Genomic DNA, 27,852 nt, shown 5'->3' on the forward strand with positions numbered 1-27,852 from the left:
TCTTTAGCAAATTGCTCAGCCTTGATTCTAATCAAAGGACCGCTCACAGGAACTTTCTTGTCTCTGGTCTGCTTGAACCATTTAAGCACACAATTGTCGACATCCGGATTTCCTGGCTCTCGCGATCGTTTCCTGTCTTTATAAAATTCCTCTGCACTGCTGAGAATTTTATGTTTATTTTTTAAGTAAGTTGATAAGGTGTTGGGTGGAATTCCAAAGTCTTTCGCGATTTCAGATTTTTTCTTGACTCCTTTTTCCACTTCTTTGATCACAGCGACTTTTTCAGCTAATGTCAAAGTTTTATAAGACCCTGGTTTTTTCGATGAGGTTGATGCCATGATCACTACACAGTTACACTCACTAAAAGTTAATGTATACAGTAGTGCAGTACGGTACGTTAAAACTACAGTACTGTACACGTAATCACTTGAAACTAAAAGTCTAAGACAACAGCAAAACTACGTTAGGTAACGGCCTTCACGCAAACCGATACAGACCACGCACAATGCGACACTGAAAAGAGGTCAGTGGTGGTGGGTGGGAGAGGAGAAAGGGGAAGGGAGTGTAGGGTACAATGACCTGTAGGGCGGTGGCGGGAGGGGAGGTATGAGTCATCAGACTAAACGCAGGCGCGCGAGGGCTGGCACTTGTTCTAACGCAAACATTTCGTCAAATGTGGCTTGGAATATGTTTTTTATTTATTATTTTTGAATATATTTAGAGTAATAATTTAATGATTTGGCACTTAAAAATTCGAATTATCCAAAATAAAATTTGAATTATCCACGTTATTTTAGCATTGTTTTAATACAAAATGCTAGGGACCACGGGAAAAATTCGAATTAAAGAAGATTTCGAATTAAAGAAGTTCGAATTATCCAGGTTCCACTGTATACATGAATGCAATAAAGGTAATATTTTTTGTTCAAAAAGACAGTGATTCCAATTATGGAATGTTTGGATCAAATTATAAACAACAATGCTATGTTGTAAAACATATAAAAACAACTCTCCACACGAAAATTCCACGGTACAAATTACAAATTTTGAGACAACCTTTACAAATTAAATAAAAGTTATTAATAAATATCTTTTTTACGTCGTAATTTAAATACTATATATAGTTCAAAACTTTAAAAATTGTATTCTTAAATCACCAATCTACCTTTAAGTAAACTACTTTTTTGTATTTATTGTTTAAGTATTGTGCTTAGTACAACTAAAATACCTTCCTGTATCAAAATATATATTTTCGGGTAAACTCTTTGCCATATCTTCGTACGATTTTAATTCCTCAAGTTTTTCAATAAGCTTGTCAATATCATCACTTCTTCTTGAGAGATAATCTACTTCTCTAAACTGTTGTTCTTTTAACAGATTTTGAAATGTTTGTCCTTTAAAAAAACCTTTAGTTTACAAACAAGTATTCTAAAAACTTGCAAGCTTGCAAGTATTTTCTTGCATCTAAATCTAAACTTTTGAATGAGATTGAGCTATGAAATAATTATAATAAACTTAAAAAACTTTATCAACTAAGCTATCTTAACACAATTTAACCTAATTAATTATTTTATAACAATAACTACAGTTAAGTCCCTCTTGTTAAGATTTGTTTATTAGGAATTTCGAACCAAAAACCGACAGTTAATTCCGGTCTAAAACTATTCCAGTCTTTGGCTTAGACATTCGTCTGTATGCATTGCTTTTCCCGTAGTCGTATAAACAAACAAAGTCAGAATCCATTCGGTATGTACAAATTGTGCGCTTTTCCTTTACGATACTATTTAGATTAGTTCAGCACTGCTACATACACCATGTGTGATTGCGTGTATCTATTTATTTTTCTATCAACTTCTGATTTTATATTGTTTTTGGACAAAGGTTCAACCCCAAGGTTCATCGAGAGTAAGTCTAATGCAATCGTAATCAATATTCTATCCATCTTAGCTTTCTGATTAGTTTATCTGAAAATTCCATGTCTGACAAGTGACAAGTATTTTGAAATGGTATTTTGCACAGTTTCGGAATGGCTGGCTTTGATTAGACAAATTAAATTACCCATCAAAACAATCATTGTTATCTACCACAACTCGTGATAAAAAGTATGAAGAAGATTCTCCTCGACACTTACCTAAGCCTTCAACATATTCAGTTACAGGCATCAGCATGTCTTCAAGAATCTGTAGGAGTTGGTTCAAAGAATCGTCCACCAAAGTGTTACTACGAGTAATTCTCACGAACTTGTTCTTTGTCGGAAAACCAAAGTAGGTCTCCATAGGAGGAAGTTCCTGAGCTGTCCCCATTAACTATAGAAAACATCGTTATTAGTTATTGGTACACTAATCTCTTTCCGCACTAAATGCCAATTTATGAAATGCAAGACTAAAATAAACAAACTCTCGCTTACTATTTGTTCTAGTTTCAACAAAAGACTACTACGCTTGAAAGGCTCTTAGTGATCCAGTGCTGATATAGTCTTTATGATGGAACCCCTCCTGAATCTATGTCTATCTGGGGACTATGGCTAATGGTTTAAGGTCAAAGCCAGTCCCAGGTAGACAAAGGGTCAGGATAAAGGTCCATCATACAGACTATAGTGAGGAGAAAGACTAAGTCTCATCAATGGCCGAGTGGTCTAAGGCGTCATTGCTCTATGTCCAGGAGACAGTATCGTAAATCAAGAGTTTCAATAAAACTTTTGTCAGGTCTAATGTGCGACTCATGAGGAGTCCATTTGTCTTTGGCGAGGTGTGATGGTAGAGGCCCACTTAAAGTAAATGGTGGACAGCTAGGGTGGAAATTGAAAGGATTGGTTTTTTGTTAGTTGCATGTAAAATCTGACATGTTCATAATTTTTTGGTATCTTTGTGAACCAATGTTGGAAACTATGACACAGCTCTTACTGCCAACAAAAGTTTCAAACATATTTCTGTAGACTCTGGTGTAAATATGTGTGAAAATAAGTGTTGCGAATAAATGTTTTTAAAATCTTCAGGGCTGTGCGAATAGTTCGAAAAACGAATCGAATCCGAATCTTTTTAGAGATTCGATTCGGATTCGAGAACGAATCTACTGTTTTAACTGGATTCGGATTCGGAATCGATATTCGAATTTACTGGTAAGAGATCCGGGTTCGGATTCGATATTCGAATTTCTTGGAAATAGATCCGAGTTGGGATTCGATATTCAAATTTACTAGATTCTGATTGAATATAATTTTCAATATAATTTTTTAGACACTAAAAAACTACTTGTGCACTCCGATTTGCTGTTGACTGGTTCATGTTAGGAACCTGACCAACTTGGTGTTAGGCTTTAGGCACATTAGTGTAGGTCGCATTTGAACCCTATCTTGGCTATCAGTAAACTTAACCTCACAGTGTTAGTTGTTACTTGTAATAGTAATGCAGACATAGGTTTGTGTGGAGGATTAACACCGAGGTGTATAATAGGCTGGGCCTATGTTTTAGACTACACAAATTGGTAGCCCATCACTTTTAGCGAGAAACTTAGGCCTAGGTGGTATGCCTAACTTATGCCCAATTTTTTAGTTTCAAAACTTCAAATAGGTAGGCCTAAATTTCATAACTTTTTTATTTGGCCCACTTCAAGAATTTTTTTAAGCAATTCCCTAAGTTATTTCAGCCCCAGAAAATGTGGTCTAAAAATGTGAAAATTGGTACTGCTGACTTTCCTCGGATTTGGATTCGACTCTGAACAGGTTTAAATATTCGGATTCGATAACAGCTTTAAATTTCAGATTCGGATTCGATCCAGGTTCGATAATGGCTGTAAATTTGAGATTCGGATTCGACCCAGATTCGACTCGGGATTAATTAAAATATTCGGATTCGATCCGGATTCGATAAAATCTGTACAGCTATGATTCGGATTCGGATTCGAACCAAAATTTCTGGATTCGCACAGCCCTGAAAATCTTATAAAAAAAACAAATTTCTGTTGTTAGCTCTAAAATCCTAAAATTAATAAATGGGCTCGGCAGACCAAGAGGTTTTAGGCTTGTTGGGGGCAAGAAAGAGAAATTACCGACAAGGAAAGTGGGAGTGCACAATTATTTCTCGGGGCAATAGCGTGACACATGCAAACTGCGATCCTGACTAAAGCATTGAAATCTACAAACGTTTTTGATCAGAATATATATATTTTTAATAAAAACATCTCGCTCCTTACTGTAAAGATCATAATGGAAAAGGTAATTTAAATGATAAAATTCTACAACTGATCTAGGACCAAAGTTACAATACAACTGATCTAGGACCAATCACAACAATGTGCCAAAAATAATATATCTCTACCAACCTTTCTAACCAATTGACTGAAGCTGAGGAATACATCGTCAACAGTAGGGTTCATCATTATCACTTGGTTAGACACTATAACAGAGAGCGAGAGCTGCGGGAAACGTAACGGATCCTTCAAAACTTGCTTTAAATGACAGATTGTCCGACTGATGCACTGGGTGATCTGTAAAAAAGAACCATTAGTAAATCCAACATAAGAAATTATTTTCTTTTTAAGAATCAGGTTTTCAGATTGGGAAAACATTTAAAGTTAAAGTGTCAGATGGTTTTGAATTTGGTAAAAACAGGGCTTAATTTGAGGGGCGACACAGTAAAATGACGTTCCAAGACCTCTCCCTCTAAAAACACCTATTGAAGTTTTTAAATTATTTATTCTCAAACCAATTCCGATTCTGTATTTTTTTGCTGCTTTTTGCTGTGCCGAGCAACACTTAATCAGTATCGTGTGATTCTGCTGTTAACCGTTTCTATAATCACTTCAAAGTTAGGCCTATACGATTTGATAAAAATATAATAAACAGTAGTGAGAATCAATTTTCACATTACATTCTATCTTGTATTTAATAGGCTAAACATTATGTTGTTCAAATGTTTTTTGCGGACATTTTCCATCACGATGGTAAATGTCCGCAATAAACCTTTGAACAACATTAACTCACCATCACCAACAATGAATTCTAAACATTATACTTTGATTTGCAATTTGATATTCGGAGTTTGAAATCCAATTGATGACAACTGAATAAGACAATTACAATTTACAATATGTTATCATTACAGATTACAAAAGATTAGTCAAGTTTACCTGCAGAGAGATGATGTTCGAAGCACAACTTATTATATTCGGTTGTAATCTTTTTGGAACTCCTTCTAAAACTTTCCTCGGTAATGTCACCATAAGTTTCAAATACCAAGTTTTAGACAGAAAATCTTCTGATTTCTTCAACTCTAACAGCATAAGGATATTTAACTCTTCTAATTTGTGAAAATAGTCGTCTTTTCTGGAAAATTAAGAATAAGAACTTTATTACAGAAACTAAGAGATGGTACAGTATACAACTATGTAGCAATTGGCATTGAATATTATTTAATAAATGACTGCTTCGTTCAAAATGATGTCAGTATGTTTGGAAACTAATTAAAATATTACACCATAATTAATACACCAAATAATTTGACTCTTTGGATATACATAAAACAATTCCACAAAATAGCTATTGTTGTGACTTTTTCTAACTGTAAATTTTCTTTTCACAGTGGTTTTTGTTCAGCTTAAAGAAAGTTGAATAGGTACGTAGTAATTACGTGTGTAAACTCAGTAGGTACTGGTATTAATAATGTCCTAAATGTACCTACAATGTATTATTTGTAATTATTACGAGGAGTGTTTTATTTGTGTGTGTGTAAGGGCCATTAGCCACAATGAGGTGGCTCGCCACTTACTGGCATATTTTTTAACATAATTGTGCCATTTGCCAGCTCTGTAGCTGACATGTACGCTTTGCTGTGTGTCTCTTCACAACTGATGCTAGTAAGCAGCCAGCTGCCTCTTAGCAGGCCTAAATGCAAACTACGGACTACTACAACTGCAAACTACGGCTATATAAGCACAAACGCCCCAAACTTTAAAAACACCCCTCGTAAATACTACACATAAATTAGTAATTACATTTGTGGTTGGTTTAATAGGACTTGATTAAACCTGACAAATAGGAAGTTGATTGCTGTAAATAGTATCAGAAGAAACTTAAAACTATGTGATTCTCTGTGGAGCCAATTGTGGAGACCTCTTAACACGTTCACTGCTAATGACGCACTTGTGCGTCATCAGTATATTTGCAGGTATATAAATATAATGTATACAATTATATAATATGTTTTAATTCAAAATTTATATGATTCAATTTATTTAATTAAAGATATATTGGCACTTCATATACATAATCATGTTCATGTTTATGTTTTTTAGCCATATATAAAAGTATAACATATCATTAGCAGTGAATGTGTTAAAGAATAATATTTACACTCAAGAAAGCAAATAAAATATGTAGAACATTATTTAGGACTAAACAGCATTTCTATTCCTCTAATGTTTTCAATCAAGCTAGCTATAGTCCGTGAGGTAGCCGAAGGACTCTAAGGGATTACAGCCCTCACACACACAGAGACTCACCTACACACCACACACACACATGGGTCACGCGCCGTGGGGTAGGTAGGGCCCTGCTTGCGATGTGCTTGCATTGGTGGAAAGGACGTTAATCCCTCAGAGTCCTTGGCCAACCTCACGGACTATAAACCCAATGACTAACCCTTAAAAAATGTAAATTAACTTTCTGAATAATTTTTCACAGTTTATAGTTCACTATAAACCAATTTCCTATAAACTCCATAAAAGATAAACCTGATTCTTTTATAAAGATCAATACAATGGAAATAAATATTTCTTATTCGTATTCTTATAAGCGTAACTTACCTGAATGTTTTAAAGTCAACTAAGTATTCTGGTATTGCTGCATGGCTTTTCCTCTGAATGCTCCTTACAAACGAATGAGTTATGAATAGACGTCTTTCAATTTTTTGCTTCCTCTCACAAAATCTTGGGTAGTCTTCTGTTTTACCTCCAACACTAAAGTAATTTCAAAAATTAAAATTACAGGGTATTTAAAATTAGTTTCTTATTTATGTCTTGGTTTTGCGATAAATTTATAAATACTTTATAAGAAAGTAGTATTAATATGACAATTAGTAAACAGCTAACTCATGACTTATATTCTTAAATATAATAATAAAGATATGACTGAATAAGTAGGATTCTTATTGATTTTTAAGACCGTCCTATACTGACATAAATTTGTCCACAACTACAAGTGGACTAACTACTCTCCAGCGGTGTAATGGAGTAGGAAAGTGAGGAAACGGTGTTCCCATTCTGCTTTTTCAAAAACCCCTACATTAATAGACGGCCCATGTTTTTCTGATAGAAAAAAAACACACTGAAAAATGTACGACTACACCACTGGTTCTATCAGAGCTTAAATATACTCTATTATTTATTATTTATTAATCATACTCTGTTATGGTTTATTTTTCTAGCTCAAACATTTGTCACAACCTAAAAGAGTTATAGATTTTTCAACCTCTGCTTGTACTCAGTTCTCATAATATAACCAAAGAGTAATTAGCTTATTTCTAATTGAAATGTTTCACCAACATCAACTCATTCAATTGGTAGCAGATATGAAAAACACACCAAATCAAGTTACTAGATTTGATCTAGTTGTTTACTAGATGATGATTAGTCTATGTTCAACATCCAAATAAATTTATCCCTCATTTTAAGAGTTTTAAAAACAATATTGACAGAAATATTTACTCAGCCTTTAATGGAGTCAAAAGATGGATCCTTTGTTCGCCTTCAAACGGTTGCATCATTGTGTACAACCCCCGATGAGCTAAAGTATTTGTGTATTCTTGTTTCGCTTCTTCCAATATTCCTTCACACAGTTCTTTATACTTCAAATACAAGTGCTTAGGAATTTTCTGAAATTTATAAAAAAAATGCTTAAGAGTATTGATGGTTTTAATATTGTTTGATTTTAAACTTTGAGAAACACTTTGACCTTGAAATTTTCCAATCTTACTCAACAGTATGATTAATGAGAACCAAAGAATGTGGATGTACTACTCAGCAGGTTAAAGAGAACAATAAGAGCATTATGATAAGTGGGCCTCTGGTACGATACAAGCGAGTGATGACCGGCAAGTGGCAGCGCTCTGACATCAGATCTCGTTTAGTTGCAGGTAAATTTGTTAAAGGTCCCCATGACACGTCTGAGCGGTTCGCAATGGTAGGCGGCACCGCCAAGCAGGGCTCATAGTTTCATATTTTTTCCCAAAACACTGCTCAGATTAATCATATTTCATTTTGTTGTAAACAATACAGTCATACTCTTCTATTCTCAATTATCTATCTCAATATGCTCAAAATAAAGTCAACAGTTGGTAAGGATATCCTCATACTTTCAGAGAACCTATTGCCGTCTTCTCTAAGCTATAAAATTAGATGCTGGTATTCCTTAAACACTCTTCTCCTCTTGTTAATTGGTTACACCCACATTGTCTCCTACACCTCTTATTTATAAGTACTAGAGGTATTCCAGTGGTCAAAAACTCGACCAAAAATATACGTACAGACTTATCTATTTTCACCCCCACGCTGTAAATAAAACATGTGATTGGAATTTCTTCCATTTGTTTTGATTTTATGTTTATATTTTGTTGTTATTTTGTCACCAGCATGACAACCAATTTGACCCATGTTAATTTTTTTTTAATTTTGAATTCATTTTTTGTGCTTATTTTTAGCCTATTTTAATTTATAAAGGGATTCTGCACATCTACAGGAAAATATTTTTTTAACGGTATGCGTAGATTTTCCTTATGATGCACACGAGCTGAAATAAAAGGTTTTAAAGAAACATGCTTGCCTATTAATGTATGGGTGGTTTATGGTATTTATAACATAACTAAGTTTTTTTTAACAGATAATTGTCAAATAATGAAAATAAATGCAATAGACCCTACGTCCTACGAGTCTGCACTGTTTGCCATCTCTAAACTGACACCTACAATAGGGGAAATTCAATGAGCGTTAAGAAAATTGCAGCTTGTATCATAGTCACCACTGCCGCTTAACAGTCGCTCAGGTTCCGCTCGCCACCAACCGACCACCACCAACTGACCGCCATCAGCCGCCCGCCACTCCTGTTGTACCCGAGGCCTTAATCCTCTTCCCTGGCTCTAGACTTGGTTCCTCATATAGGTGTAAATCTGCTGTAAAGGAGTACAAGATTTCACTCAGTTGCATCGTGTCCGTCACCACGGTGTTATGGCCAGCCGCGCATTCGTTTTTGTAAATAATTTGTGTACATATTGAATCAACTATTGTGTATTGATGACGAAAATATGTCCCAATAATTTTAAGAGGCAAGAGGCTAAACAATGAAACTGCTGATGTTTCAAAACTAGTTGCCATAGACTAATTTTAGGATTGATGACGTATGGTGTGTTAACCTATTTATATTGCCAATAATCAATCCTGGAGGCAATGATGAATAAGATCAGCTTAGTCCCCAGCCACTGCAAAATACTTGGCAAGCTGGTAGGGAACTCTCTTGCCCAATGAACTTGGGTATTGGGATAAGGCAAATGGGATACTTACTTCGACAAAAACCACTTTTATATCTTCAACCAAACAACAGCAATGGTTGGACTGCAACTTCTTCGTAAACAGTGGGCTTTGTAAAACAAGTTTTACACTAACGTGGATGGATGCAACTAATAGTTGAAACTCAGACAATGAAAACGAGTCATTTGGATAAAAAGCCGGTTAGTAAATATTACTAGATGAGTTAACTCATCTCCACAACTCACATTGTCCTGTCTGCAATATTCAACTAAACATTCGTTTGTAAGTTGAGACAATCTAATTTTAACCAAGGTTGTTAATTTCAAACAAGTCTCGTTAGTTTAAGTTTCTAGTGGTTTTAAACTAATAGAATCACACACTAGTCTCTTACCTTTTTGACATTCTTTATCCAACTTGGGTGTATGTGTTGAACAACTGCTTCTTTAGCGTACCCTCGCAACCCTTCTTGAACCATTGATAAGCCGAACCCCTTCCTTACTTCTTTGTCCTTCCATCCACCTTTCTTCACTCTCTTGACGAATTCATTGATTTTTGCTGTTAACGCTCTTTCTTTTCTGTACAGTAAAAAGAAACTTAAAAAACACCACTTGAGTATTTATTGTAGGTAGGTAGCCTAGCTTTGTTTAACAAAAATACACATTTGATAGTTTTTGTTGAAAATGAAATCATGCAATTTAATAAGCCTATTCAGAGTGTTGATGTTATTTTCCTAGTGGTAATATATTGGTTCGAACAACAAGGCATTATTTTCAATGGGTTTGGATTACTATAATTTGAATTGTGATTTAAATGCAACTTAATTGGTTGAGAAATGAACATCAATTGATTCAATTATGTTGTGCATCGTTTTAAGGATTCTTTCGTACTACATACTGATTTACAAGCCATATATCATGGAATCACAATTTTGTCTAGGTCTACTTCTGTTCCTTAAATAAGTTAGATAAATTTAGCCTATAGGTCTAATTATTATTTATATTATGATTTAGCCTAAGTTACTTACTGCACGTTTGGATGGGTACTTACAGATATGAATCAACTTGATGTTTTTTCAAAGCATTCACATTAAACGTCATCAAAGGGTGCTTAGAAACATCTTTCAAAAGAATGTCAGATATGTCAGGAAGAGGTCGAAACTTTGGCTTGATCGGTCTAGCATTTATTAATTGTTTAATCTCCCCTTCCAGCACAGAATCCATTTCCATTACTTCTTGCCGCTTCATATTTTTAGAAGCTTGAAAACCAATTTAAAACTGTGATTACAATATGAAATAGGTAGAAATATAGGCCTACAGGAACTTAAGTCAACTCCAACATTTGTTTGTGTTTAGGGCAATAAAGTGATTTGAAACCTAATTAAATATGTAGTTAATCAATTATCATTCAATAATATTTATAGATAAAATTCAAACACAAAATCAGACACATTTAAAAATGGGACTATTTTTTTGTGAAAATAAAAATATCTGAACAGCTGAGACTTTTTTTACATTTTATTATTACTTCAATATAACTCAAAATATTTTGCTTCTAAAGACCTACCTAAGTACCTTACTTTCTAATTAATGTGTATGCACCTTGCCTTCTAATAACCTGTGAAAGTACTACTCAAAATAAAAAGTGTTTAGTTTTAAGACTATCAGAGATATCTGCCAGCTGCCACTGTTAATCAGTAATAATAAGTTACCTAATGAATCTTAAACAGGGTAAATTTTAAGGTTAACTTGGCTCAAATTTGCTGGGCTGCACTTTACTTGACGTCCTACACTCAAATGAAAATATAGATCGATATATATCGATTAATCGATTGCTTCATTCGATATATCGTTTGGTTAGTTAGGTAAGGTTAACCTAACTAACCAAACGATATATCGAATGAAAGAATCGAATGAAAATATTGAATCGAAAAAAACAATCGAATGAGTGTAGGACGTCAAGTAAAGTGCAGCCCTGGTTTGGATCCCCTTGTTTAACATTAGGTCTCAATTTAGAATTTAAGTAATATTTATCCAGATTCTCATTTTTTTTCAAAACCTTTCCGAATTAAAAGGCATAGCATAGGCCTAGTGTCAATATTATAAACCCCACTGCTAAATTACTCTGTTAAAGTCAGACCAAAACTTTGAAACTTAATTAGTACCAATTTGTACATTAGAGATAAAAGTAAAGTAAATCTTAGTCTTACTACTTTTGTTAATGATAAAAATTAGTGAATATCTATCATAACATCAATATTTATCTTCCAGTTCCAGTTAACTTATGTTGTTTCCAAATTAAAACCTCATATTCTTTAGTTCTTCTTTGATTGAATCCTTAACTAAAGATACATAATATATTATATTTATATTATGGTAATAGTTTTTATATTAAACTCAAAAATAAACAAATCCTTTAGCTATAGTTTCTTAAGTTAAACATTTTTCTTAAAACTTCAATCAAACAATATTTAAAAACAAAACTAAGCTCGAAAGCTGTATCATAATCATTCTCAACAAAACAGCTGCAGTTTTAGTGCAGACAGCACAGCTGTCGCTGTCAGTTCAGTACAGCTGTTTTCAAAGACGGTAATAAGAATTAACTATGGTGAGTGACTTGCAGATCTATTGTGACATCTAGGATCCTAAAAGTGTAAATTTTCTTCTGAATTTAAACTACAGGGGCAAAAAATATCAAATAAAGTTGACAATGAAACTATTATATGTCATTATTGTTTATTATTGAGGATTGAAAAGCTCACTAATGTAAACTAATTCAACAAGTACGTGAAAAATGTTAACTATAATACATATAATGTTTTTAATTTACAATAAAGCTGATTTAATTTGTAAACGTTGACCGATTTGAATTGACGGACATTTTTGGATAAATCACAATATCGCATTGTTTTATTTGTTTTTATAATATTAACGAAAATTAATAGTAATTATTGGACCCCCCCCCCTTTAATGTGAAATTAATCAAGTCGTGTATTAATAAAGGATCCATCATCACACATGTAAACTCATCCCAGAGCTCATTTCATAATTTACCAATATAACAATAGAATCAATGTTAACAGTAGTGTGGTAGTATGAGTATGGCAGCCCTATAGACCCGTTTGAAAATATATCCAATTTAAGATTTATTAGGTAAACAACAGTTTTACTCATACTATCCTCATTAATATGGGTTTATGCAGTGACTTTTTTTATTTAAACTATTTACTTCTTAAGCCGGAGAATTAACTCTTAAGCCGGAGAATTTACTCTTAAGCCGCAAGTTGGGTGTTGCCAGATAAAACATACTCCTCAAGAGTATGTTTTATCTATGGTGTTGCTAACCACCTATTCCATATAATTTACTTTGGATGGTTAGGTATTTTTTTATTGCAAATTCAATGGTGCGACACTCCTTACTATTGTGGTGTGAGATGATGTCTGATTATACAAAATAGTAATTGTTTATAGACACTGACATTTATAACCAATGCCCCTAGTCAACGTTTAATCTCTTTTAATTATGTTTTTCTCACATTCTTTTGTTTTGATGTTTTTTTCCTTGACTGACGTCGTGACGTCGAACTGTTTGCATTTTGCATACTTTTAGGTTAATTTAGGAGGAAAACAAGACTGGAATTTTCAATAACCTTGTTGCTCGATCGTTGGATCGTTGTTGTCAATGTTGTCAGTTTTCAATAATATCAATGGAAAATAAAGGACTTGTTTACAACACATTGATTTTGATTTGTAATTTGTCTTAAGTTTGTTAGGAAGGGACCATGGTGTATGTAATGGTGTTTTGTGCGTAAATCCTGTTGTTGTAGTTAACCAAGGAACAATGTATACATTTATTATTTAATAAATACAAAATCTGAACCTGACAACACAAAGATCATATTTTGGTGCTTAAATCTTTATTCGTTTACACTTCCTAAACCATAACAATGTCTAAGAAAATTTTTGTTTATGAATTGCCATACACTGTAAGAACCAACTTTTGTCGTCTACTAGAGTCACAAGACAAGTGGGAAGAGTTGGGTAAGAACAATTTTCTTTTTTTGCTTTAGGTGCAATGTTTTGCATTGTTTTAATGTAGGCCTACTGTATTATGTATTAATTGCGATTAACACGTTCGCGGCGGCACGTCAAATGGTGGGCATATCCCCAGTGTGGCGCAGCCCTCAGCGCCAAACAAACCCGATTGCCGCGTGTGATTGACTTTCCAATTTCGGTCTGACGATTAGCAAATAATGTGGGTGGATGTCCTGTTTTACAATGAGAGTCGACGTAGTTTGCTAAACACCCACAGATAGCAGCACTGCTTGGAACGAAGCCGGTCCCATTGGAATTGCATTGCCAAATGGAGGGGTAAAGACGGGACAAAAAGTAGATTTTTGAGATTGCCAGACGGGGATTTTACGGGGAAATTTACTACCAACCTACACCACAACAAAATACAGTATACTATTGAGCAGTGCTGTGCGAGGTTTCAAGTTTCTAGCTCTAATCCTGGCTTAAAAATAAAATCATTTTGTACTGCATTGCAGCTTGGGAGCGATCTCACCCACCAGGATGGCATTAGGGTTCCGTATGGGAGCGATTGCTCCCATGCCGCCGTGAACTTGTTAACGTGACTATGGGAACCTCTACAGATTTATATATCGCCAGAACCAAAATAGATTTAGCTGAGTTGCATCAAATATTCAGTCACAGGCCCTAAGTTAGATTTACAAAAGTAAACAAAACTTTAAACGGCAGTAGTTTCGTTAATATTTGTGAGCTCGGAGAAATTTTTACGCCATTATTTTCAGCCAAAAATCTAGTTTCTAAGTTATATAGGTTCACATGGTCACGTTAACTTACCTAATGGCAATAATTACCCTGTATTATATGACCTGAGCCCCATATGTGGAAAGGGTGGACTTAGAAATAATCCAGTGATGTAGAATTTAAAACGTGTGGTTAACCCTTCATCTGGCAAACGACTAGGCTATTAACTAGTTGTTAAAACTATTTCTTCTACTGGCAAACGACTAGTCACTAGTCGTTGTTTTTTTAACTGCTAAATTTCAATAGAAAACATTACTGTATTAAGACTTAGATAACTTATTGCTTTATATCTTAAGTTTAAACAGGAGATTCTAACGTTTAATTTGATATAGGTATATGATACTAAAGTTAGCCTAAGTTACCGTGATGTGACAATATTTTGAAGGTTTGTCATAGTTTTCAGCCTATTTGAAGAGTGATTCTTTGAAAGGTACGAGAGTGTGGTTTCAATGAAGCTATCTTAGTTTATCAATAATCTCTGTAGTAAAACTACAGCCTAGAGGTACAGTAACTTACCTTATAGAACCTGCTACTGTATTTAAGGGCCTATTATCAGATTAATATTGAATTTGATTCAGTTTGATATATATTGCTTTTAAAGTATTTTTTAAATGTTTAAAAACATCGAATTGTGCTATGATATAGGTAGGCTACGTTTTTATTGTGGTTTAGTAAATGTAAACATCAAATTGAGTACCGGTAATGAACTGTACAGTACCTACATTGTTATTGAATTTTAATCAATGAAACTAATTTATCAACAACCAACCAAAAATAAAATTTAATTTATGAACGTTATCAAAACAAACAATAGGCTTACTGTAACTAAAACAGCAATAAATTAAGCCTATAAACAAATTAGAAACAAACAAAGACAACTAAACAAAAAAATACCTTTAGGTTATTTGGTAATTGCCTTTAGAAATTGAGAAACAGATCTTGACCTGGCAACTTAACTTAAAGTCTTTAGAGTTATTTACTGTATTCACAAAGGTGATTTCGCGAGATTGTTAGATGCTACATAACTTTTTATTGATCTCTTTTTATGGTTCTTCCATTTCTAGTCGTACCAGATGCAACACCACTTTTCATTGACCTTTTATAGTTCTTCCATGTTTAGGCGTTCAATTTTAGTACTAACTTATCAAACCAAGAATAAAATAAACAACTTTATTAATATTTTTGTTGTTGTTTTTATTTATATCATTGGTAATTTGATGCGATATTAATATCAAATTGAATCAAACTCAGTATATATGGATATATGTAGCCCAAAGGGTGTTCTAACTATCTGCTCACGCTATAACTCTTTTTATAGTTTTTTTTAGCCTAACGGTATTTTACTAAAACTACAGACATCACTGAAACATAACAAAAATAATATTTTCTATAGGTGGAGAGCATATGAATTTCGATTATGACTATCTACAGTACATTCGTAGAAAGTCGTCCCCAGCAGATGAGTTGCTGACGAGTTGGGGAAATCAAAACCACACTGTCAATGAGCTGTTTGTCTTGCTATCAAAAATGCAGTTCTATCGAGCGATGAGAATGCTCAAAGATCTGGGTGAGTTTATTCAAAGCATTAATTGATCTTTTTTCATCAATTATCCTTTTTTTCTCAAAAAAATTTTAATTTGGTTGAAAAGACCGATGCGCCCATCAGTGTCATTTTGGCCGATGCGCCCCCTCGAGGGTTAAGAGATGAACTGGAATTGTATTGGTTCAGCAAAAAAATGTTACGGTAGTTTAATGTGTTTTTAAATGGGTTAATACGCATTTTAGGGTTTGCACCCGATTTTTTATTTCTTTATTCATCCTACTCGATATTTAACGCTGATTCCAAAAATGATGCTCTGTTCCGCAGAAAACGACTATAAGCCCAAAAAACAACCAAAACGACAAACAAATTTTTACCGAAACACGTCATATTAACCGGGATAAGCAGATAACGTAACATAACTTATTTAAATGTAATAACTTACTATGAGCATAACCCCAACTCACTAGGGGACCGGTGGGAATTGGGGGTGTTGGGTGGGAGCGACATCCGACATGTTAATTTTGTTAAGTTACATCCATATTGTTTTTAAGCTTCGAATTTGGGAATACAAGGATATCCTTAATTCATTTGGTAGTTTATAACCCTTGTTGAATTTGTTCAGTTGACGAGCGTTACCATCATCTTCTGAGGGAAGGTGAGGAGTTGATGAGTCGACCGATAAGCAAAACCCTTGCTGAGGGAGTTCCGAGTACAGTTCGCCAAGGTCACAGAGTAGATTTGGGAGGAACGGCCTCAACTTGTACTCTCCGCGAGACTTTACCTCATCAACCATTGCCAAGAGCTTCAGGTGCAAATGGTAAAAATGCTTTCAAGGTAGGCTGTTTTTTTATATTTTAATTTTACTTAATACTTGCTGGGGACTAAGATTTAGTATATCAGATTCAGCAGTTAACAGGACCTATCTTGAAGTTTCTTATTTTTACACAAATAACTTTTTTAAACTACAAAGCTATATTGACTTATAATTTTAGAACTAAAATTAATGTAGCAATTCAACACATTAAATTTAGTTTTAATTTACCTTTTAGACTTATTTGTGAAATGGGTCAAACTCGATAAAAATGTGAAAGACTTTCTTAAGAAGACCAACCTTCTCACAGAAATACTACAAAAGTTAATTAGGCTATTAAAAGTATTATTGTGGTAACTACATAATCCTTTGGTAGGTAATTATTTTGAAATGCTAGATATATTGATTTAAATAACTAGACCTGAACACTTCACCACTCAACTTAAAAGTTATTGTCAGATATAGGCCTAGTGGATTATTTAAAATCTCAGACTATGTTTTTTAACCTCACTTCTACATTTCTAGGACAACAAAGATCTTGGTTTGAATCTGGACAATCTCAACCTGTATGAAAACAAAGGAGCGAAGAAAGCCATTCACGAAGTTAAAATTCAGAACATGCCAAATGCTAGGAATGCACACCAAGCAGAACAAAACTGTAACAATAACAACGATTTCTCTACCGGTCAAGCCCAGGCTGCGTACAATCCCAACTACAACCCGAACTTACTTCCCCCGGGTGAAGGTTCGGACTTGCACAAGCTAGGACAGCAGCGTAAGCTCTCTGGTAAGTGTAAATGTTCTCCTAATAATACTTAACGGAAGTGAAAGTGTAAATGTTCTCCTAATAATACTTAACGGAAGTGAAAGATTGTACATACAAATACCCAGCTGTCCTAGATAAATTGGCTTTTACTAAATGATCCTTAGTAAAAAATCAGCTGGGCAGACAGTATTAAAGCTTTTTATATCTTCATCTTCACCTTAAACTGTACATCACTTCAGTTATTCCGATTGCAGACGTTTCATTGGCCAGTTCTATGATGGAGGGGTGCACCCCTCAGATAAGCTATGAGGAACTCGTTGCAGCCACCAACAGTTGGGATACAAGCTGTATCCTTGGTCGAGGGGGATTCGGCACTGTGTACAAGGGCTTTTGGAAAAACACCTTTGTCGCTATCAAGAAGTTGGAACCCCCGGTAACTATATAGAGATGCTCTCGTTTTATCGTTAATAGGTTTATTCTTTTGTCTTTAAAACACTTGCTTCTAGTAAACAATTAAGAAACAAACCTATATGAAAGTTAAACTTGAATTTTTTATTTGTAAAAATCTAAAAATAATTTCCTAGGACCATGCCTACTTATTTTGTACAAAAAGACCTATTATCATCTTATTTTATGGTTAAATCCTGAGTCTACGACCCAGTGGGAGATTATTGAAAAGGCTTTTTCATATTCTCCTATAGCACCACAATTCATTTTTCTCCACCATGTTCCTTTTAATTAATCTTTTATTCTTATCCCATTTCACCTCGTATAGTATTTACCTTCTTCTAGGTTTTCTTCTTGGACTTTTTCACTTTATCACTGTCAACTCCATTTTCTGAAGATTCTCACTTCATATGTCTAAACAATGTTTGTCTTGCTTTTCACCCTTTTTTCTTAATTCTTTAGGCCTATGCATTTTAGTATGATTTTAGATTTTTGTACCAAAAAACAAACCCCATAACAACAGTGCAATCTTTGTCACAGAAAGATCAGCAGAATATGCTAGTTGGGGAGCTCAACGCCAGCCAGATGACAGAAGTGTTGCGAGAGCTCAAACACCTCAACTCACACAGACATGACAACATCTTGTCTCTCTACGGCTACTGTGTGTCGGACAACGCCTCTTGTCTAGTGTATCAATATATGGCCAATGGATCTCTGGAGGATAGGCTGCATTGCAGGGTGAGTGGTGAATCAGCTGATTTGATCTTGGAGTTCTTTAAACAAAATGGTCAGGTCTAGCTAAAACTAGGCTAAGTCAATTTTATGTAATTTCCATCCTGTTAAGATATGTTTTGTCTAACAAGCTCCAAGTTGCAATATTTTTACCCTGGATAAATTACACTAATTTTTATGAAAAAAAAATGTGTTGACATAGAATCAATCAAGAATCAAGAATCAAGAGTTTTATTGCCATTGACCTTTCTTTGTACAAAGGAATAGACATAGTCAAAACACATACAAAATATTCCAAATTAACAAATAAAATACAAAGTTTTACAAAATACTTAGTTAATTAAAATACAACATATCTAGAGAATATGGATCATGTAGATACACATCAAAATTCAATATCAACTTTTGTTTTTTAGAAATTCATGGATGCCATAGAAAGGATTACTTATCAACCATTCACATAATTTAGATTTGAATATCTTGAAGGATACAGTGTACATATTGTAGACCATTTCCCAACCAAACAAAATTCAAGACAAATATCAACTGCTGCACAAATCCTCAAAGTTGCAAGATTCTCCAATTCTTTAGTCTGGTTGTTTCCAGATTTTCCTGAAATTAGAATAGTTAATGATAGTGATAGCATAAAAAGGTTTACTCAAACTGTTCCACCAATATTGGAAAATTACAAATAAAATTATCAATGTACATAACTTGGGTATTTATTTTCAATGAGAATGAATAAATTACAAGAAAAATAGTGGTGGTGTTTTGTTAAGTCTGTTTGACGACATTTTGTATTTCATAGAATAACTCTAAACCCCTGAACTGGACACAGAGGCTCAACATCATGACTGGAACGGCTCGTGGGATTCAGTTTCTGCACTCACTAGGCAAGAAACCTTTGGTCCATGGTGATATCAAAAGGTACGGTATTACTAAGCAATTATGTATCCATTGTGATTTTTATTTGTTTGCATTTTAAACACTGGGATTGTTAATGTTTATTAACGGAATGCTGAAATCCTGGGCTTTGTTTAATTTTTAAACCACTTTTGTTACACTGTGACTGTGACACTTGCTCCAGCATGTTAAAGATTTGGCACCATCTAAAAATAGCCGTTCTTTGAAGGGTACCAAGAATCCCAGTAATATAAGAGAGAAAAATGGGCTGTTCATAGGTATCAGATCATTTTCTAATCTCATACTACTGCCAAGTATGCCCATAACTTGTCCTAACACATCCAGAAGGCTTGTTTAGTTTAAAAAAAGAACCTATAACCAATTCCGGATCAACATATTAACTCAATATAAAAGATCTTATTCTTAATCTTCAATCGCCAATCAATCCCATGACTAACTTTTAGAACTTTCATAGTATAGGTCTGTTGATATTAAAACAACTTAACAAAAACATGAAATTATTTATTAATCTTATCAACTGACAGACTCTAAATGTCTACTTTAGTCTCAAAAGTGTTGTTTATTTACAAATGTAGAACTTTATTTTTTAATGTGAATTAAACTCTTTTACCAAAGCCACTATGCTTGTACAATTTAAATACGTATATAAAAAATATTGATGCTTTCAGTGCTAACATCCTGCTGGATAGCAATTTTGAGCCGCGTATCGGGGACTTTGGCCTCGCCAGGGAGGGACCGCATCAACACTACACTCATGTGAAGGTCAGCCGAGTCCACGGCACCAAACCTTACCTGCCTGACGAGTTCCTACGAGCCAGGGAGTTCTCCGTCAGGGTGGACACCTACAGCTTCGGCGTGGTAGGTTGAACTACTTTACATGAACGGAAACATAAGAGGTTTCATTCCACGCATGCAAATAATGAGATGATGGTGTTGTAGTTTACCCATTTAATCTGTCAATATATAAAAAAGCTAGTACATTTAGATGGCAGGGATGTCTAATGCACTACAAAGTAACTACATTTGACCCAGTTGTGTTGTGGGAACAACATTCTGACTATACTACTACTATAGTCCTCGCCACCCTAACTTGAGGCAGCCCAAGGCCGCACTAGATATACGGCGTGCGGCCTTGGGCTGCCTCAAGTTAGGGTGGCGAGGACTATATACAATAATATAAGACAATAGTGAGCATTCTTGCTGGAACACCACTGATTAGACCATCTCTTAACCAACCCTTTTATCAACTACATCTGTTTTGTATTACATTAAAAAAGGAATAAGAATATGAGAATTGGCTAATCACTAGCAGAGGCTAGCAGATCTTATAAAATTATTAATTGGTGATAGTAGTATATTAATTGGTGGCAGTAGAAAAGTTTAGAAATTGACTAATAAAACTCAAAATCAAATAAAAATAGAAATTTCTAATAATTAACCAACTAAAATTCTTAATGGATCAAATACAGTAAGTTTTTTCACTCAATGATCCTTGTTTCAGGTCCTCTTTGAAGCAGCTACAGGATTACGCGCTTATGATGAAAACAGAAAAGAAAAATTCTTGGTTAGTATACATACAGTATATTTAATTCAACAAGACCAAGATTTAGTTACAAAGTATTTAAAAAAAAAAAAACACAAAACAAGTAGACGTCTAAATGTTTGGACCATTTCTAACCTATTTAAATTTTCCTTTCAGTTGGGCTTGGTTGAAAAGTGGGTGAATACCACAGAAACCAGTAATTGACACTAGTGCATTTGTTGGGTCAACTCAAATTATTTTAATTTACAATTGGCTACAACTTAAACATTGGAATGGGTCCTTCCTCAGTCAAAGCTACTATACTCTGTTCACTGTGACATTGCAGAAGGACTACATTGTCAGTTATCCGGACAACAACCTGAGTGACCTGGCAGACACCCGTGCAGGACCGGACTATTGTATGTCGACCGCAGGTCTGCTGCGTCTGGGGCGCTGCTGTGTCGTCACTCGGCCCAGAGATCGGCCTGACATGACCACTGTACTAGCTGATGTACAGATGCTCTATAATAATTACAAGGCAGCTGAAAAATCCACATGTACGTATGATTCAGCGACCAAAGCACTGTCTCTTATGACATTGCATGCCGTCTCCCTTCTAAAATCTATTAACCAAAAATCCTTAAAACCCCTGTGCTCTCATGTACACCCTTATGTAGGTCTGGCCCGGCAGCGTAGTTTGACTCCCACCAACCCGCTAGAGATGCAAGCTCTGCATGATGAGATGCGGCACCCCACACCACCTCCGCTCTCAGTGCAACTACCCCTCCAAGTGTTCATCGACGGTAACGGCCAGCAAAAGCTATTTTTGCCACCTGGACCAGCAAAACCAATAACAAGCGGTACTTTCCTGTTAAAGGGAACATTCATTATTATCGATGATTATTTTCTCGATATATCGATATTAACAAATTGAAACATATCAGCTGACAACTACGATAAATATTCATTTAAACATCGTTTAGTATCAACAAACAATAATGAAATGAAACTGTTCTAAAATAAATAACCTAACATAACCTACCAAACTTGCTGTGTAACATCCCATGTTTAACTTGCCTTTTCTGTTATCAAAAGGAATTTTTAAATAGTACAGCAAGTTTGGTTGGTTATGTTAGGTTAGCTTAGAACAGTTTCATTTCTTAATCCAATAGACTATTTTAGCCTAAACAAGATCAGTTGTCAATATGTAATGGATCGGTAAACAAAAATATCGATATATATCGAAAAAATCATCGATAATAATGAATGTTCCCTTTAACAGGAAAGTACCTAACAAGCATAGGTCCTAAAGTTTGCTTTTGGTTACTCTGGGTCTTTTTTACACCTCTCCGCCAGCTAATGGGGGACAATTTAGTTTTTTGCGTTGCAAAAAAATTAAACTAAATTTTATAGTTGTGATATAATTTTGTAATTGTGGGATTTGCTAAAAAAATTTCTACATATGACGATGGTTTGAAAAAAAATGTAAAAACCTATTTACTTCTCAAAACAAATATGTATACACAAGAAAGATTGAGGTGGCTAAAATGGGGGGGGGGGGTAAGGTTAAAGTCTCAACTAATTAGTGTCGTACATGCAGAAAGAGATAGCTTCAGCTTTATCATTCCCAATACCTCATCATTGTCTTTGACCTTGGCTACAATAGCTTCTTAAAATTGGTTTAGACAACCAAGCCATTTTTTGGATAATGAAATGTAGGGGAGAGCTTATAGCCCTCAATTATTTATAAACCATGGATTGTTGACAAAAGCCATGCTAGTTTCTTGTGTTTCAAACGAGAATGAAACTGTTTCACACTTTGTTGCTAGTTTCCTCTGTTCAATGACTTGCGACTTGTATTTTAGGAAACCAAAAAACACGATATGAGTTTGTGTCGTATTTGAATGGGAGGGATTGGCGGGGTCTTGGAAGTTATTTAAAAATTATATGGAAAAGTAGATGGGACAACTACAGCTTAAATATGTGTCTGATTAGATAAATAAAGTAGACTGTCTCATATGACATTGCATGCTGTCTCCCTTCTAAACATCTATTAACCAAAAATCCTTAAAACTAGGGATGGACGGGATTGAATTTTTAGTTCGGGACGGGACGGGACGGGATTTTTATTTCCTACCCGATTTTCGGGACGGGACGGGACGGGATTTTTTTCTGTGCATAAAAAGAAAGTCTTGAGTATTGCGGTTACCAAAAAAGACCAACGAAATCAATTTTTACTGTTTGTGGCACTGATGTATAAAAACTTATAAATGGGCAACAATTTACAGGTACAGTACCTATAGAATCTTGTGACTTGCGGTCGAAATGACTCGCGGTCGCGGTGTGATCGTCAAAATGACCGCAGTCACGGGGTGGTTCCCTGGTATAACTCGCGGTCACGGCATGATCGTCGGTATGACTTACGGTCATGGCATGATCGTCGGTATGACTCACGGTCACGGCGCGATCGTTTTTATGACTCCGCGGTCACGGAATGATCGTCAGTATGACTCGCGGTCACGGAATAATCGTCGGTATGACTCACGTTCACGGCATGATCGTCGGTATGACTCATGGTCACGGCGTGATCGACGGTATGAATCCGCGGCCACGGAATAATCGTCGGTATGACTCGCGGTCATGGAATGATCGTCTGTATGACTCACGGTCACGGCGTGATCGTCAGTATGAATCCGCGGCCACGGCATGATCGTCGGTATGATTCACGGTCACGGAATGATCGTCGGTATGAATCCGCGACTACGGGGTGATCGTCGTTAGGACTCCGCGGTCACGGCATGATCGTCGGTATGACTAGCGACCACGGCATGATCGTCGGAATGACTCGGCGGTCACGGCGTGATCGTCGGTATGACTCGCTGTCTCGGCGGGATCGTCGGTATGACTTCGTACAATGCTGATCAAGAAGTTATTTTATGACTTCGTCTCCTGCGTTCACGGACCTATCGTGAACATCTCTCGCAATAGCGCCGTCATCGTCACTCGCCAAGCGGCAAAATCGCCTACGATCGGACCAAATCCCGTCCCGAAAAATTCCTGAATCAAATGTAATCCCGTCCCGATAATCAGGAATATTTTTCTCCCAAAAAATTCCCTAAATTTCGGGACCCGTCCATCCCTACTTAAAACCCCTGTGCTCTCATGTTACACCCTTATGTTTTTAGGTCTGGTACGGCAGCGTAGTTTGACTCCCACCAACCCGCCAGAGATGCAAGCTCGTCATGATGAGATGCGGCACCCCACACCACCTCCGCTCTCAGTGCAACTACCCCTCCAAGTGTTCATCGACGGTAACGGCCAGCAAAAGCTGTTTTTGCCACCTGGAATGTCGTTGGAGGAGGTTCAACGGATCACTAAGGTACCTATCTGGACATCATTGTTTGAAACTGTATGGAATTTTAATAAGGTATTATATGATACTCAAAATTAATATTTTTGCAGAATATGATGTAGTTGAATATTTTTAAGGATTTGTATTGCAAAGAGAAGGAAGTAAACATTCCTGGTTTCAGCAAGGCAATAGTTTTTTGGGATATTAGGCCGTTTTGAATGTCAAAGGCTCTGGAATGCTTAGGGTGCACTAATTGAAATAAAAACACTATTTGGGAGTGAAATAAAACCCTGTCAAGAAAAAAAAAACTTGTGTCAGTTTGTACTCTTTCAATTCAGGTTGGTCTGTTATCCCCACAAAAATCCTAAAATCCTAGGCCCTTGTGCTGTGTTACATCCTTATTCAATTCATACATAGATAGATTTTCCCCGATGTTATTTATGTTTATGCTGCAAGTTTCCATAGTTTACATAACAATATCACAATTAAACTAAAAAAAAATCAATGAGCAATTACATAATGTGGTCAGATTGTTGAATATTCCAACTAATGCACTCTTTGGTGTTCTTCTGTCTGAAAACCTTTGATTTTTTGAAGTTTCAAAATAGCTTATATCAACATTCAAAAACTGGTGTTCAAAATTTGTATAGCGTACGGTAAAACTAAACTATCAACTTTTCAAATTTGATGACGGATTATTTTCGTAACTTCTTAATATGATTATCCATTTGTGAGAGTGATTATGTTTCCCTACACTTAGTGAACTGTTTGTAATTACGACAATTTACAGATGTTGCCGCCGAGTCTAGGTGAAATGATCGTACAACCCCCTCCACTCCTGACAGTGCAACCACCTTCCACTGCTCAACCCCGCTCTGCCTCACCTTCACAGGTATGTATTTACAGAGCCATTTTTGTTTTGCTATTATTCACTGTTGGTAGCACTAAAGATTGGTTCAGTTTTGGATTTTTAACTGTCATTTATCTAGTCTCTGAAGAAGTTTTATGTTTGGAAGAAATACCAGTGTTGTTTTGTAACCTTCTTTTGTGCGTCAATTATCATCTGACTTAATCTCTTCTCGGTGTTGAAACATATTGAATACATTTATTGATATTTTATTACAGATATAAACTTATGTTTATGAGCAAATTTTTATTTACACTAGCATTTTTTGGTATCATTTCGAGGTGACTTTCAACTCTGAAGATGCCTGGTTCGATTCCAAGCGAGTTGTTTTCAGACCCAGTCAATCAATGATGCTATCTAATAAAATGTCAACGTTAGATAGTAACAAGACCAGAGTTTGCACCGTTTTCTGACCAAAAAACATTGAAAGTGCCAAAGGTATAGATATACAAAAAATATCCCCACATGTTGCTGAAAACGTCTTTTGCATAAAACCTTTTCTAGTGTTACATACTTATCACAATAACACAGACACCCAGATTAGTGCAATGTAGTGTTGTGTCAAAACCAAAACTCAAATCTCCAAACCACCGTAAATTGGAAAAATTGGTTTTCTCGAGTGTAAATTATAACTCCTAAAGCCATTGATTTATTATGGTGTGGGTAGCCTCCGGATTGCGAATAATAACTATGATAGTGGTTTAAATACCTTATTCATGCAATCCAATTGTTGTCTCCACAACTAGTTTCAACCTGCTAGGAGGTCATCATCAGGTGAGTACAAGGATGAATTACTTCATATGAAGGTCGTCAGTAACAGTTTTTTTACATTTACACAAACACACGACGAATAATAAACACATAGTGCGCACACATACACGGCCGATAAAAACATTGAACTCGACAAGCGGACCCGTGTTGAGAATGCGGAAGTTGCGTCTAGACTCTGACCTTTACAATAAAAAAAAAAAAAAAACTATGATAGTGGTTTAAATACCTTATTCATGCAATCCAATTGTTGTCTCCACAACTAGTTTCAACCTGCTAGGAGGTCATCATCAGGTGAGTACAAGGATGAATTACTTCATGAAGTAATTCATCCTTGTACTCACCTGATGATGACCTCCTAGCAGGTTGAAACTAGTTGTGGAGACAACAATTGGATTGCATGAATAAGGTATTTAAACCACTATCATAGCCATTGATTTAATATCAGCTGATAATTTTATTGCTTGATATCATCTGTTTTCACATTCTTCTCTATTAGACTCCACAAGAAATAAAATAATTGGTTTGCAGATTGAAGTGTTTTCTCCACCAGTTGAGTGTGACATTCCTCTTCTGACAGCGTTGGGAGTGAAAGCAGAAGAAAACCGAGAAGTTGTTGAAAACTCAGAAAACAATCAGGCTGACCGACCTGCTCTCTCTGTATTAATGACTTCAGCACCTATTACGTCAGCACAGATTACTTCAGCACCAACGAGCAACGGAAGTATATCAAGCTCCAACCATCCGTCCGAGGCACTTTCTGAGGTCAGCGTTGACTCACAGAATGGGAATGTCGACTACAGTGACTTTGAGGTTAGCCTTCCAGAGGAAAATCAAAGTGCGTATTTACCAAGGCTCCCTGATCTGTTGGGTCGTTAGTGTATGGATCCAGTTGTAAATTAATTGTTGTGCACATTAGTGTTTACATTCTATCTTGTTGAAAGTGAAGGTAACGAAAGGAAATTTTGTAGGGTTGCTCAGCACTCTGTTGATCAGTAGATCGCTGTTTCAATCTTGAGTTAAGTTTGTTGCTTTTTGCTATTTTGACACTGGACCCAGCTGTTCTTGGTCGTAGGATTTTCTAATGATTGGTTCTGGTTCTGGCTCAAGCAAGTCTTCGTAAGAAAAAGCTACACTAGGCTAGGCAGTTCACTACATTCTGCAATCATCTTCCAATATTGCAGTTTAGTTATGCAGCAATGTGCCCCTGTCTCAATATGATGAGATAATTATATAGATGATTGTTGTCTTGTGCTGTTCATCTATGTGATAATGCCACGACCTTCTAGGAGTAGCATGAAGTAATGTGTAAAATAGTTCTGGAAGAGCCTAGCGTCCTAGGATGTAAAGGTGGGACATAAAAAAAACTTTCTTATGCTGTAAATTAGTTGAGACGGATGTATCTACGCCATACACTGTGTGTTTTGGAATCAGGTAAACTTTCGCTCAAGTTTCGTATTGGCTTTCAAGTAATCGGCCTGGCAAACAGTAAAAATTAAACAAATTAAATTAAGTGAATGTTGAGGATACAGCTGCTGTTTATTTACACAGCTCATTTTATTTAACAGTACAATAAAGGTTGATTCACACATATCAGTCCAGTCACAGTTGTATCTGCAATTTCTCAGTCAATCTGTCAGTCATTTGGTTTCAGTCAGTCTTCCGTCATTCTACTTACAGTGTGGTTACAGTCAAAAATGTTTTATTAAAACATAATATTCTAACAAATTTACAT

The 27,852-nt window shown here is 35.5% G+C and overlaps 3 protein-coding genes across 5 annotated transcripts in view; 1 reads left to right on the forward strand and 2 right to left on the reverse strand.

Annotated features, from left to right (window-relative positions):
• LOC128991487 (dynein axonemal heavy chain 7) overlaps window positions 1-4,368 on the reverse strand; it is an 80,017-nt gene extending 75,649 nt beyond the window's left edge. The window contains exons 1-3 of the mRNA XM_054414407.1: window positions 4,321-4,368; window positions 2,132-2,306; window positions 1,229-1,394 (exon numbers count right to left, since the gene is read on the reverse strand). Of these exons, the coding sequence (XP_054270382.1) occupies window positions 1,229-1,394; window positions 2,132-2,303 (338 nt within the window). The 5' untranslated portion in view covers window positions 2,304-2,306; window positions 4,321-4,368. The remainder of the gene's footprint in view (window positions 1-1,228; window positions 1,395-2,131; window positions 2,307-4,320) is intronic.
• On the reverse strand, window positions 2,720-7,817 carry LOC128993077 (uncharacterized). Its single transcript, XM_054416835.1, has 5 exons — window positions 7,702-7,817; window positions 6,802-6,954; window positions 5,128-5,323; window positions 4,330-4,485; window positions 2,720-2,788 (listed from the first exon to the last, which is right to left on the reverse strand). Exons 1-5 carry the CDS (start codon window positions 7,758-7,760, stop codon window positions 2,720-2,722), a joined length of 633 nt encoding a protein of 210 aa, XP_054272810.1. The 5' UTR covers window positions 7,761-7,817.
• Window positions 7,818-13,186: 5,369 nt separating this feature from the next.
• Window positions 13,187-27,496, forward strand: LOC128991957 (serine/threonine-protein kinase pelle-like). 3 transcript variants are annotated; one of them, XM_054415267.1, is made up of 14 exons: window positions 13,187-13,553; window positions 15,739-15,912; window positions 16,511-16,722; window positions 17,225-17,486; window positions 17,720-17,898; window positions 18,453-18,650; window positions 19,453-19,571; window positions 20,237-20,426; window positions 21,070-21,132; window positions 21,437-21,647; window positions 21,768-21,950; window positions 24,276-24,469; window positions 25,233-25,334; window positions 26,649-27,496. In XM_054415267.1, the coding sequence occupies exons 1-14, from the start codon at window positions 13,460-13,462 to the stop codon at window positions 26,994-26,996; spliced, it is 2,529 nt and encodes an 842-aa protein (XP_054271242.1). In that variant the 5' UTR covers window positions 13,187-13,459; the 3' UTR covers window positions 26,997-27,496. The 3 variants fall into 3 exon arrangements, with proteins under 3 accessions (XP_054271242.1, XP_054271243.1, XP_054271244.1); XM_054415268.1 differs by having other exon boundaries at window positions 21,768-21,893; XM_054415269.1 differs by lacking the exon at window positions 21,768-21,950.
• The last annotated feature ends 356 nt before the right edge of the window (window positions 27,497-27,852 follow it).

Source organism: Macrosteles quadrilineatus, unplaced genomic scaffold, assembly GCF_028750875.1.
Source record: "Macrosteles quadrilineatus isolate MER2022 unplaced genomic scaffold, UCM_ALF_1.0 Scaffold_4__1_contigs__length_99947679, whole genome shotgun sequence".
NCBI lineage: Eukaryota > Metazoa > Arthropoda > Insecta > Hemiptera > Cicadellidae > Macrosteles > Macrosteles quadrilineatus.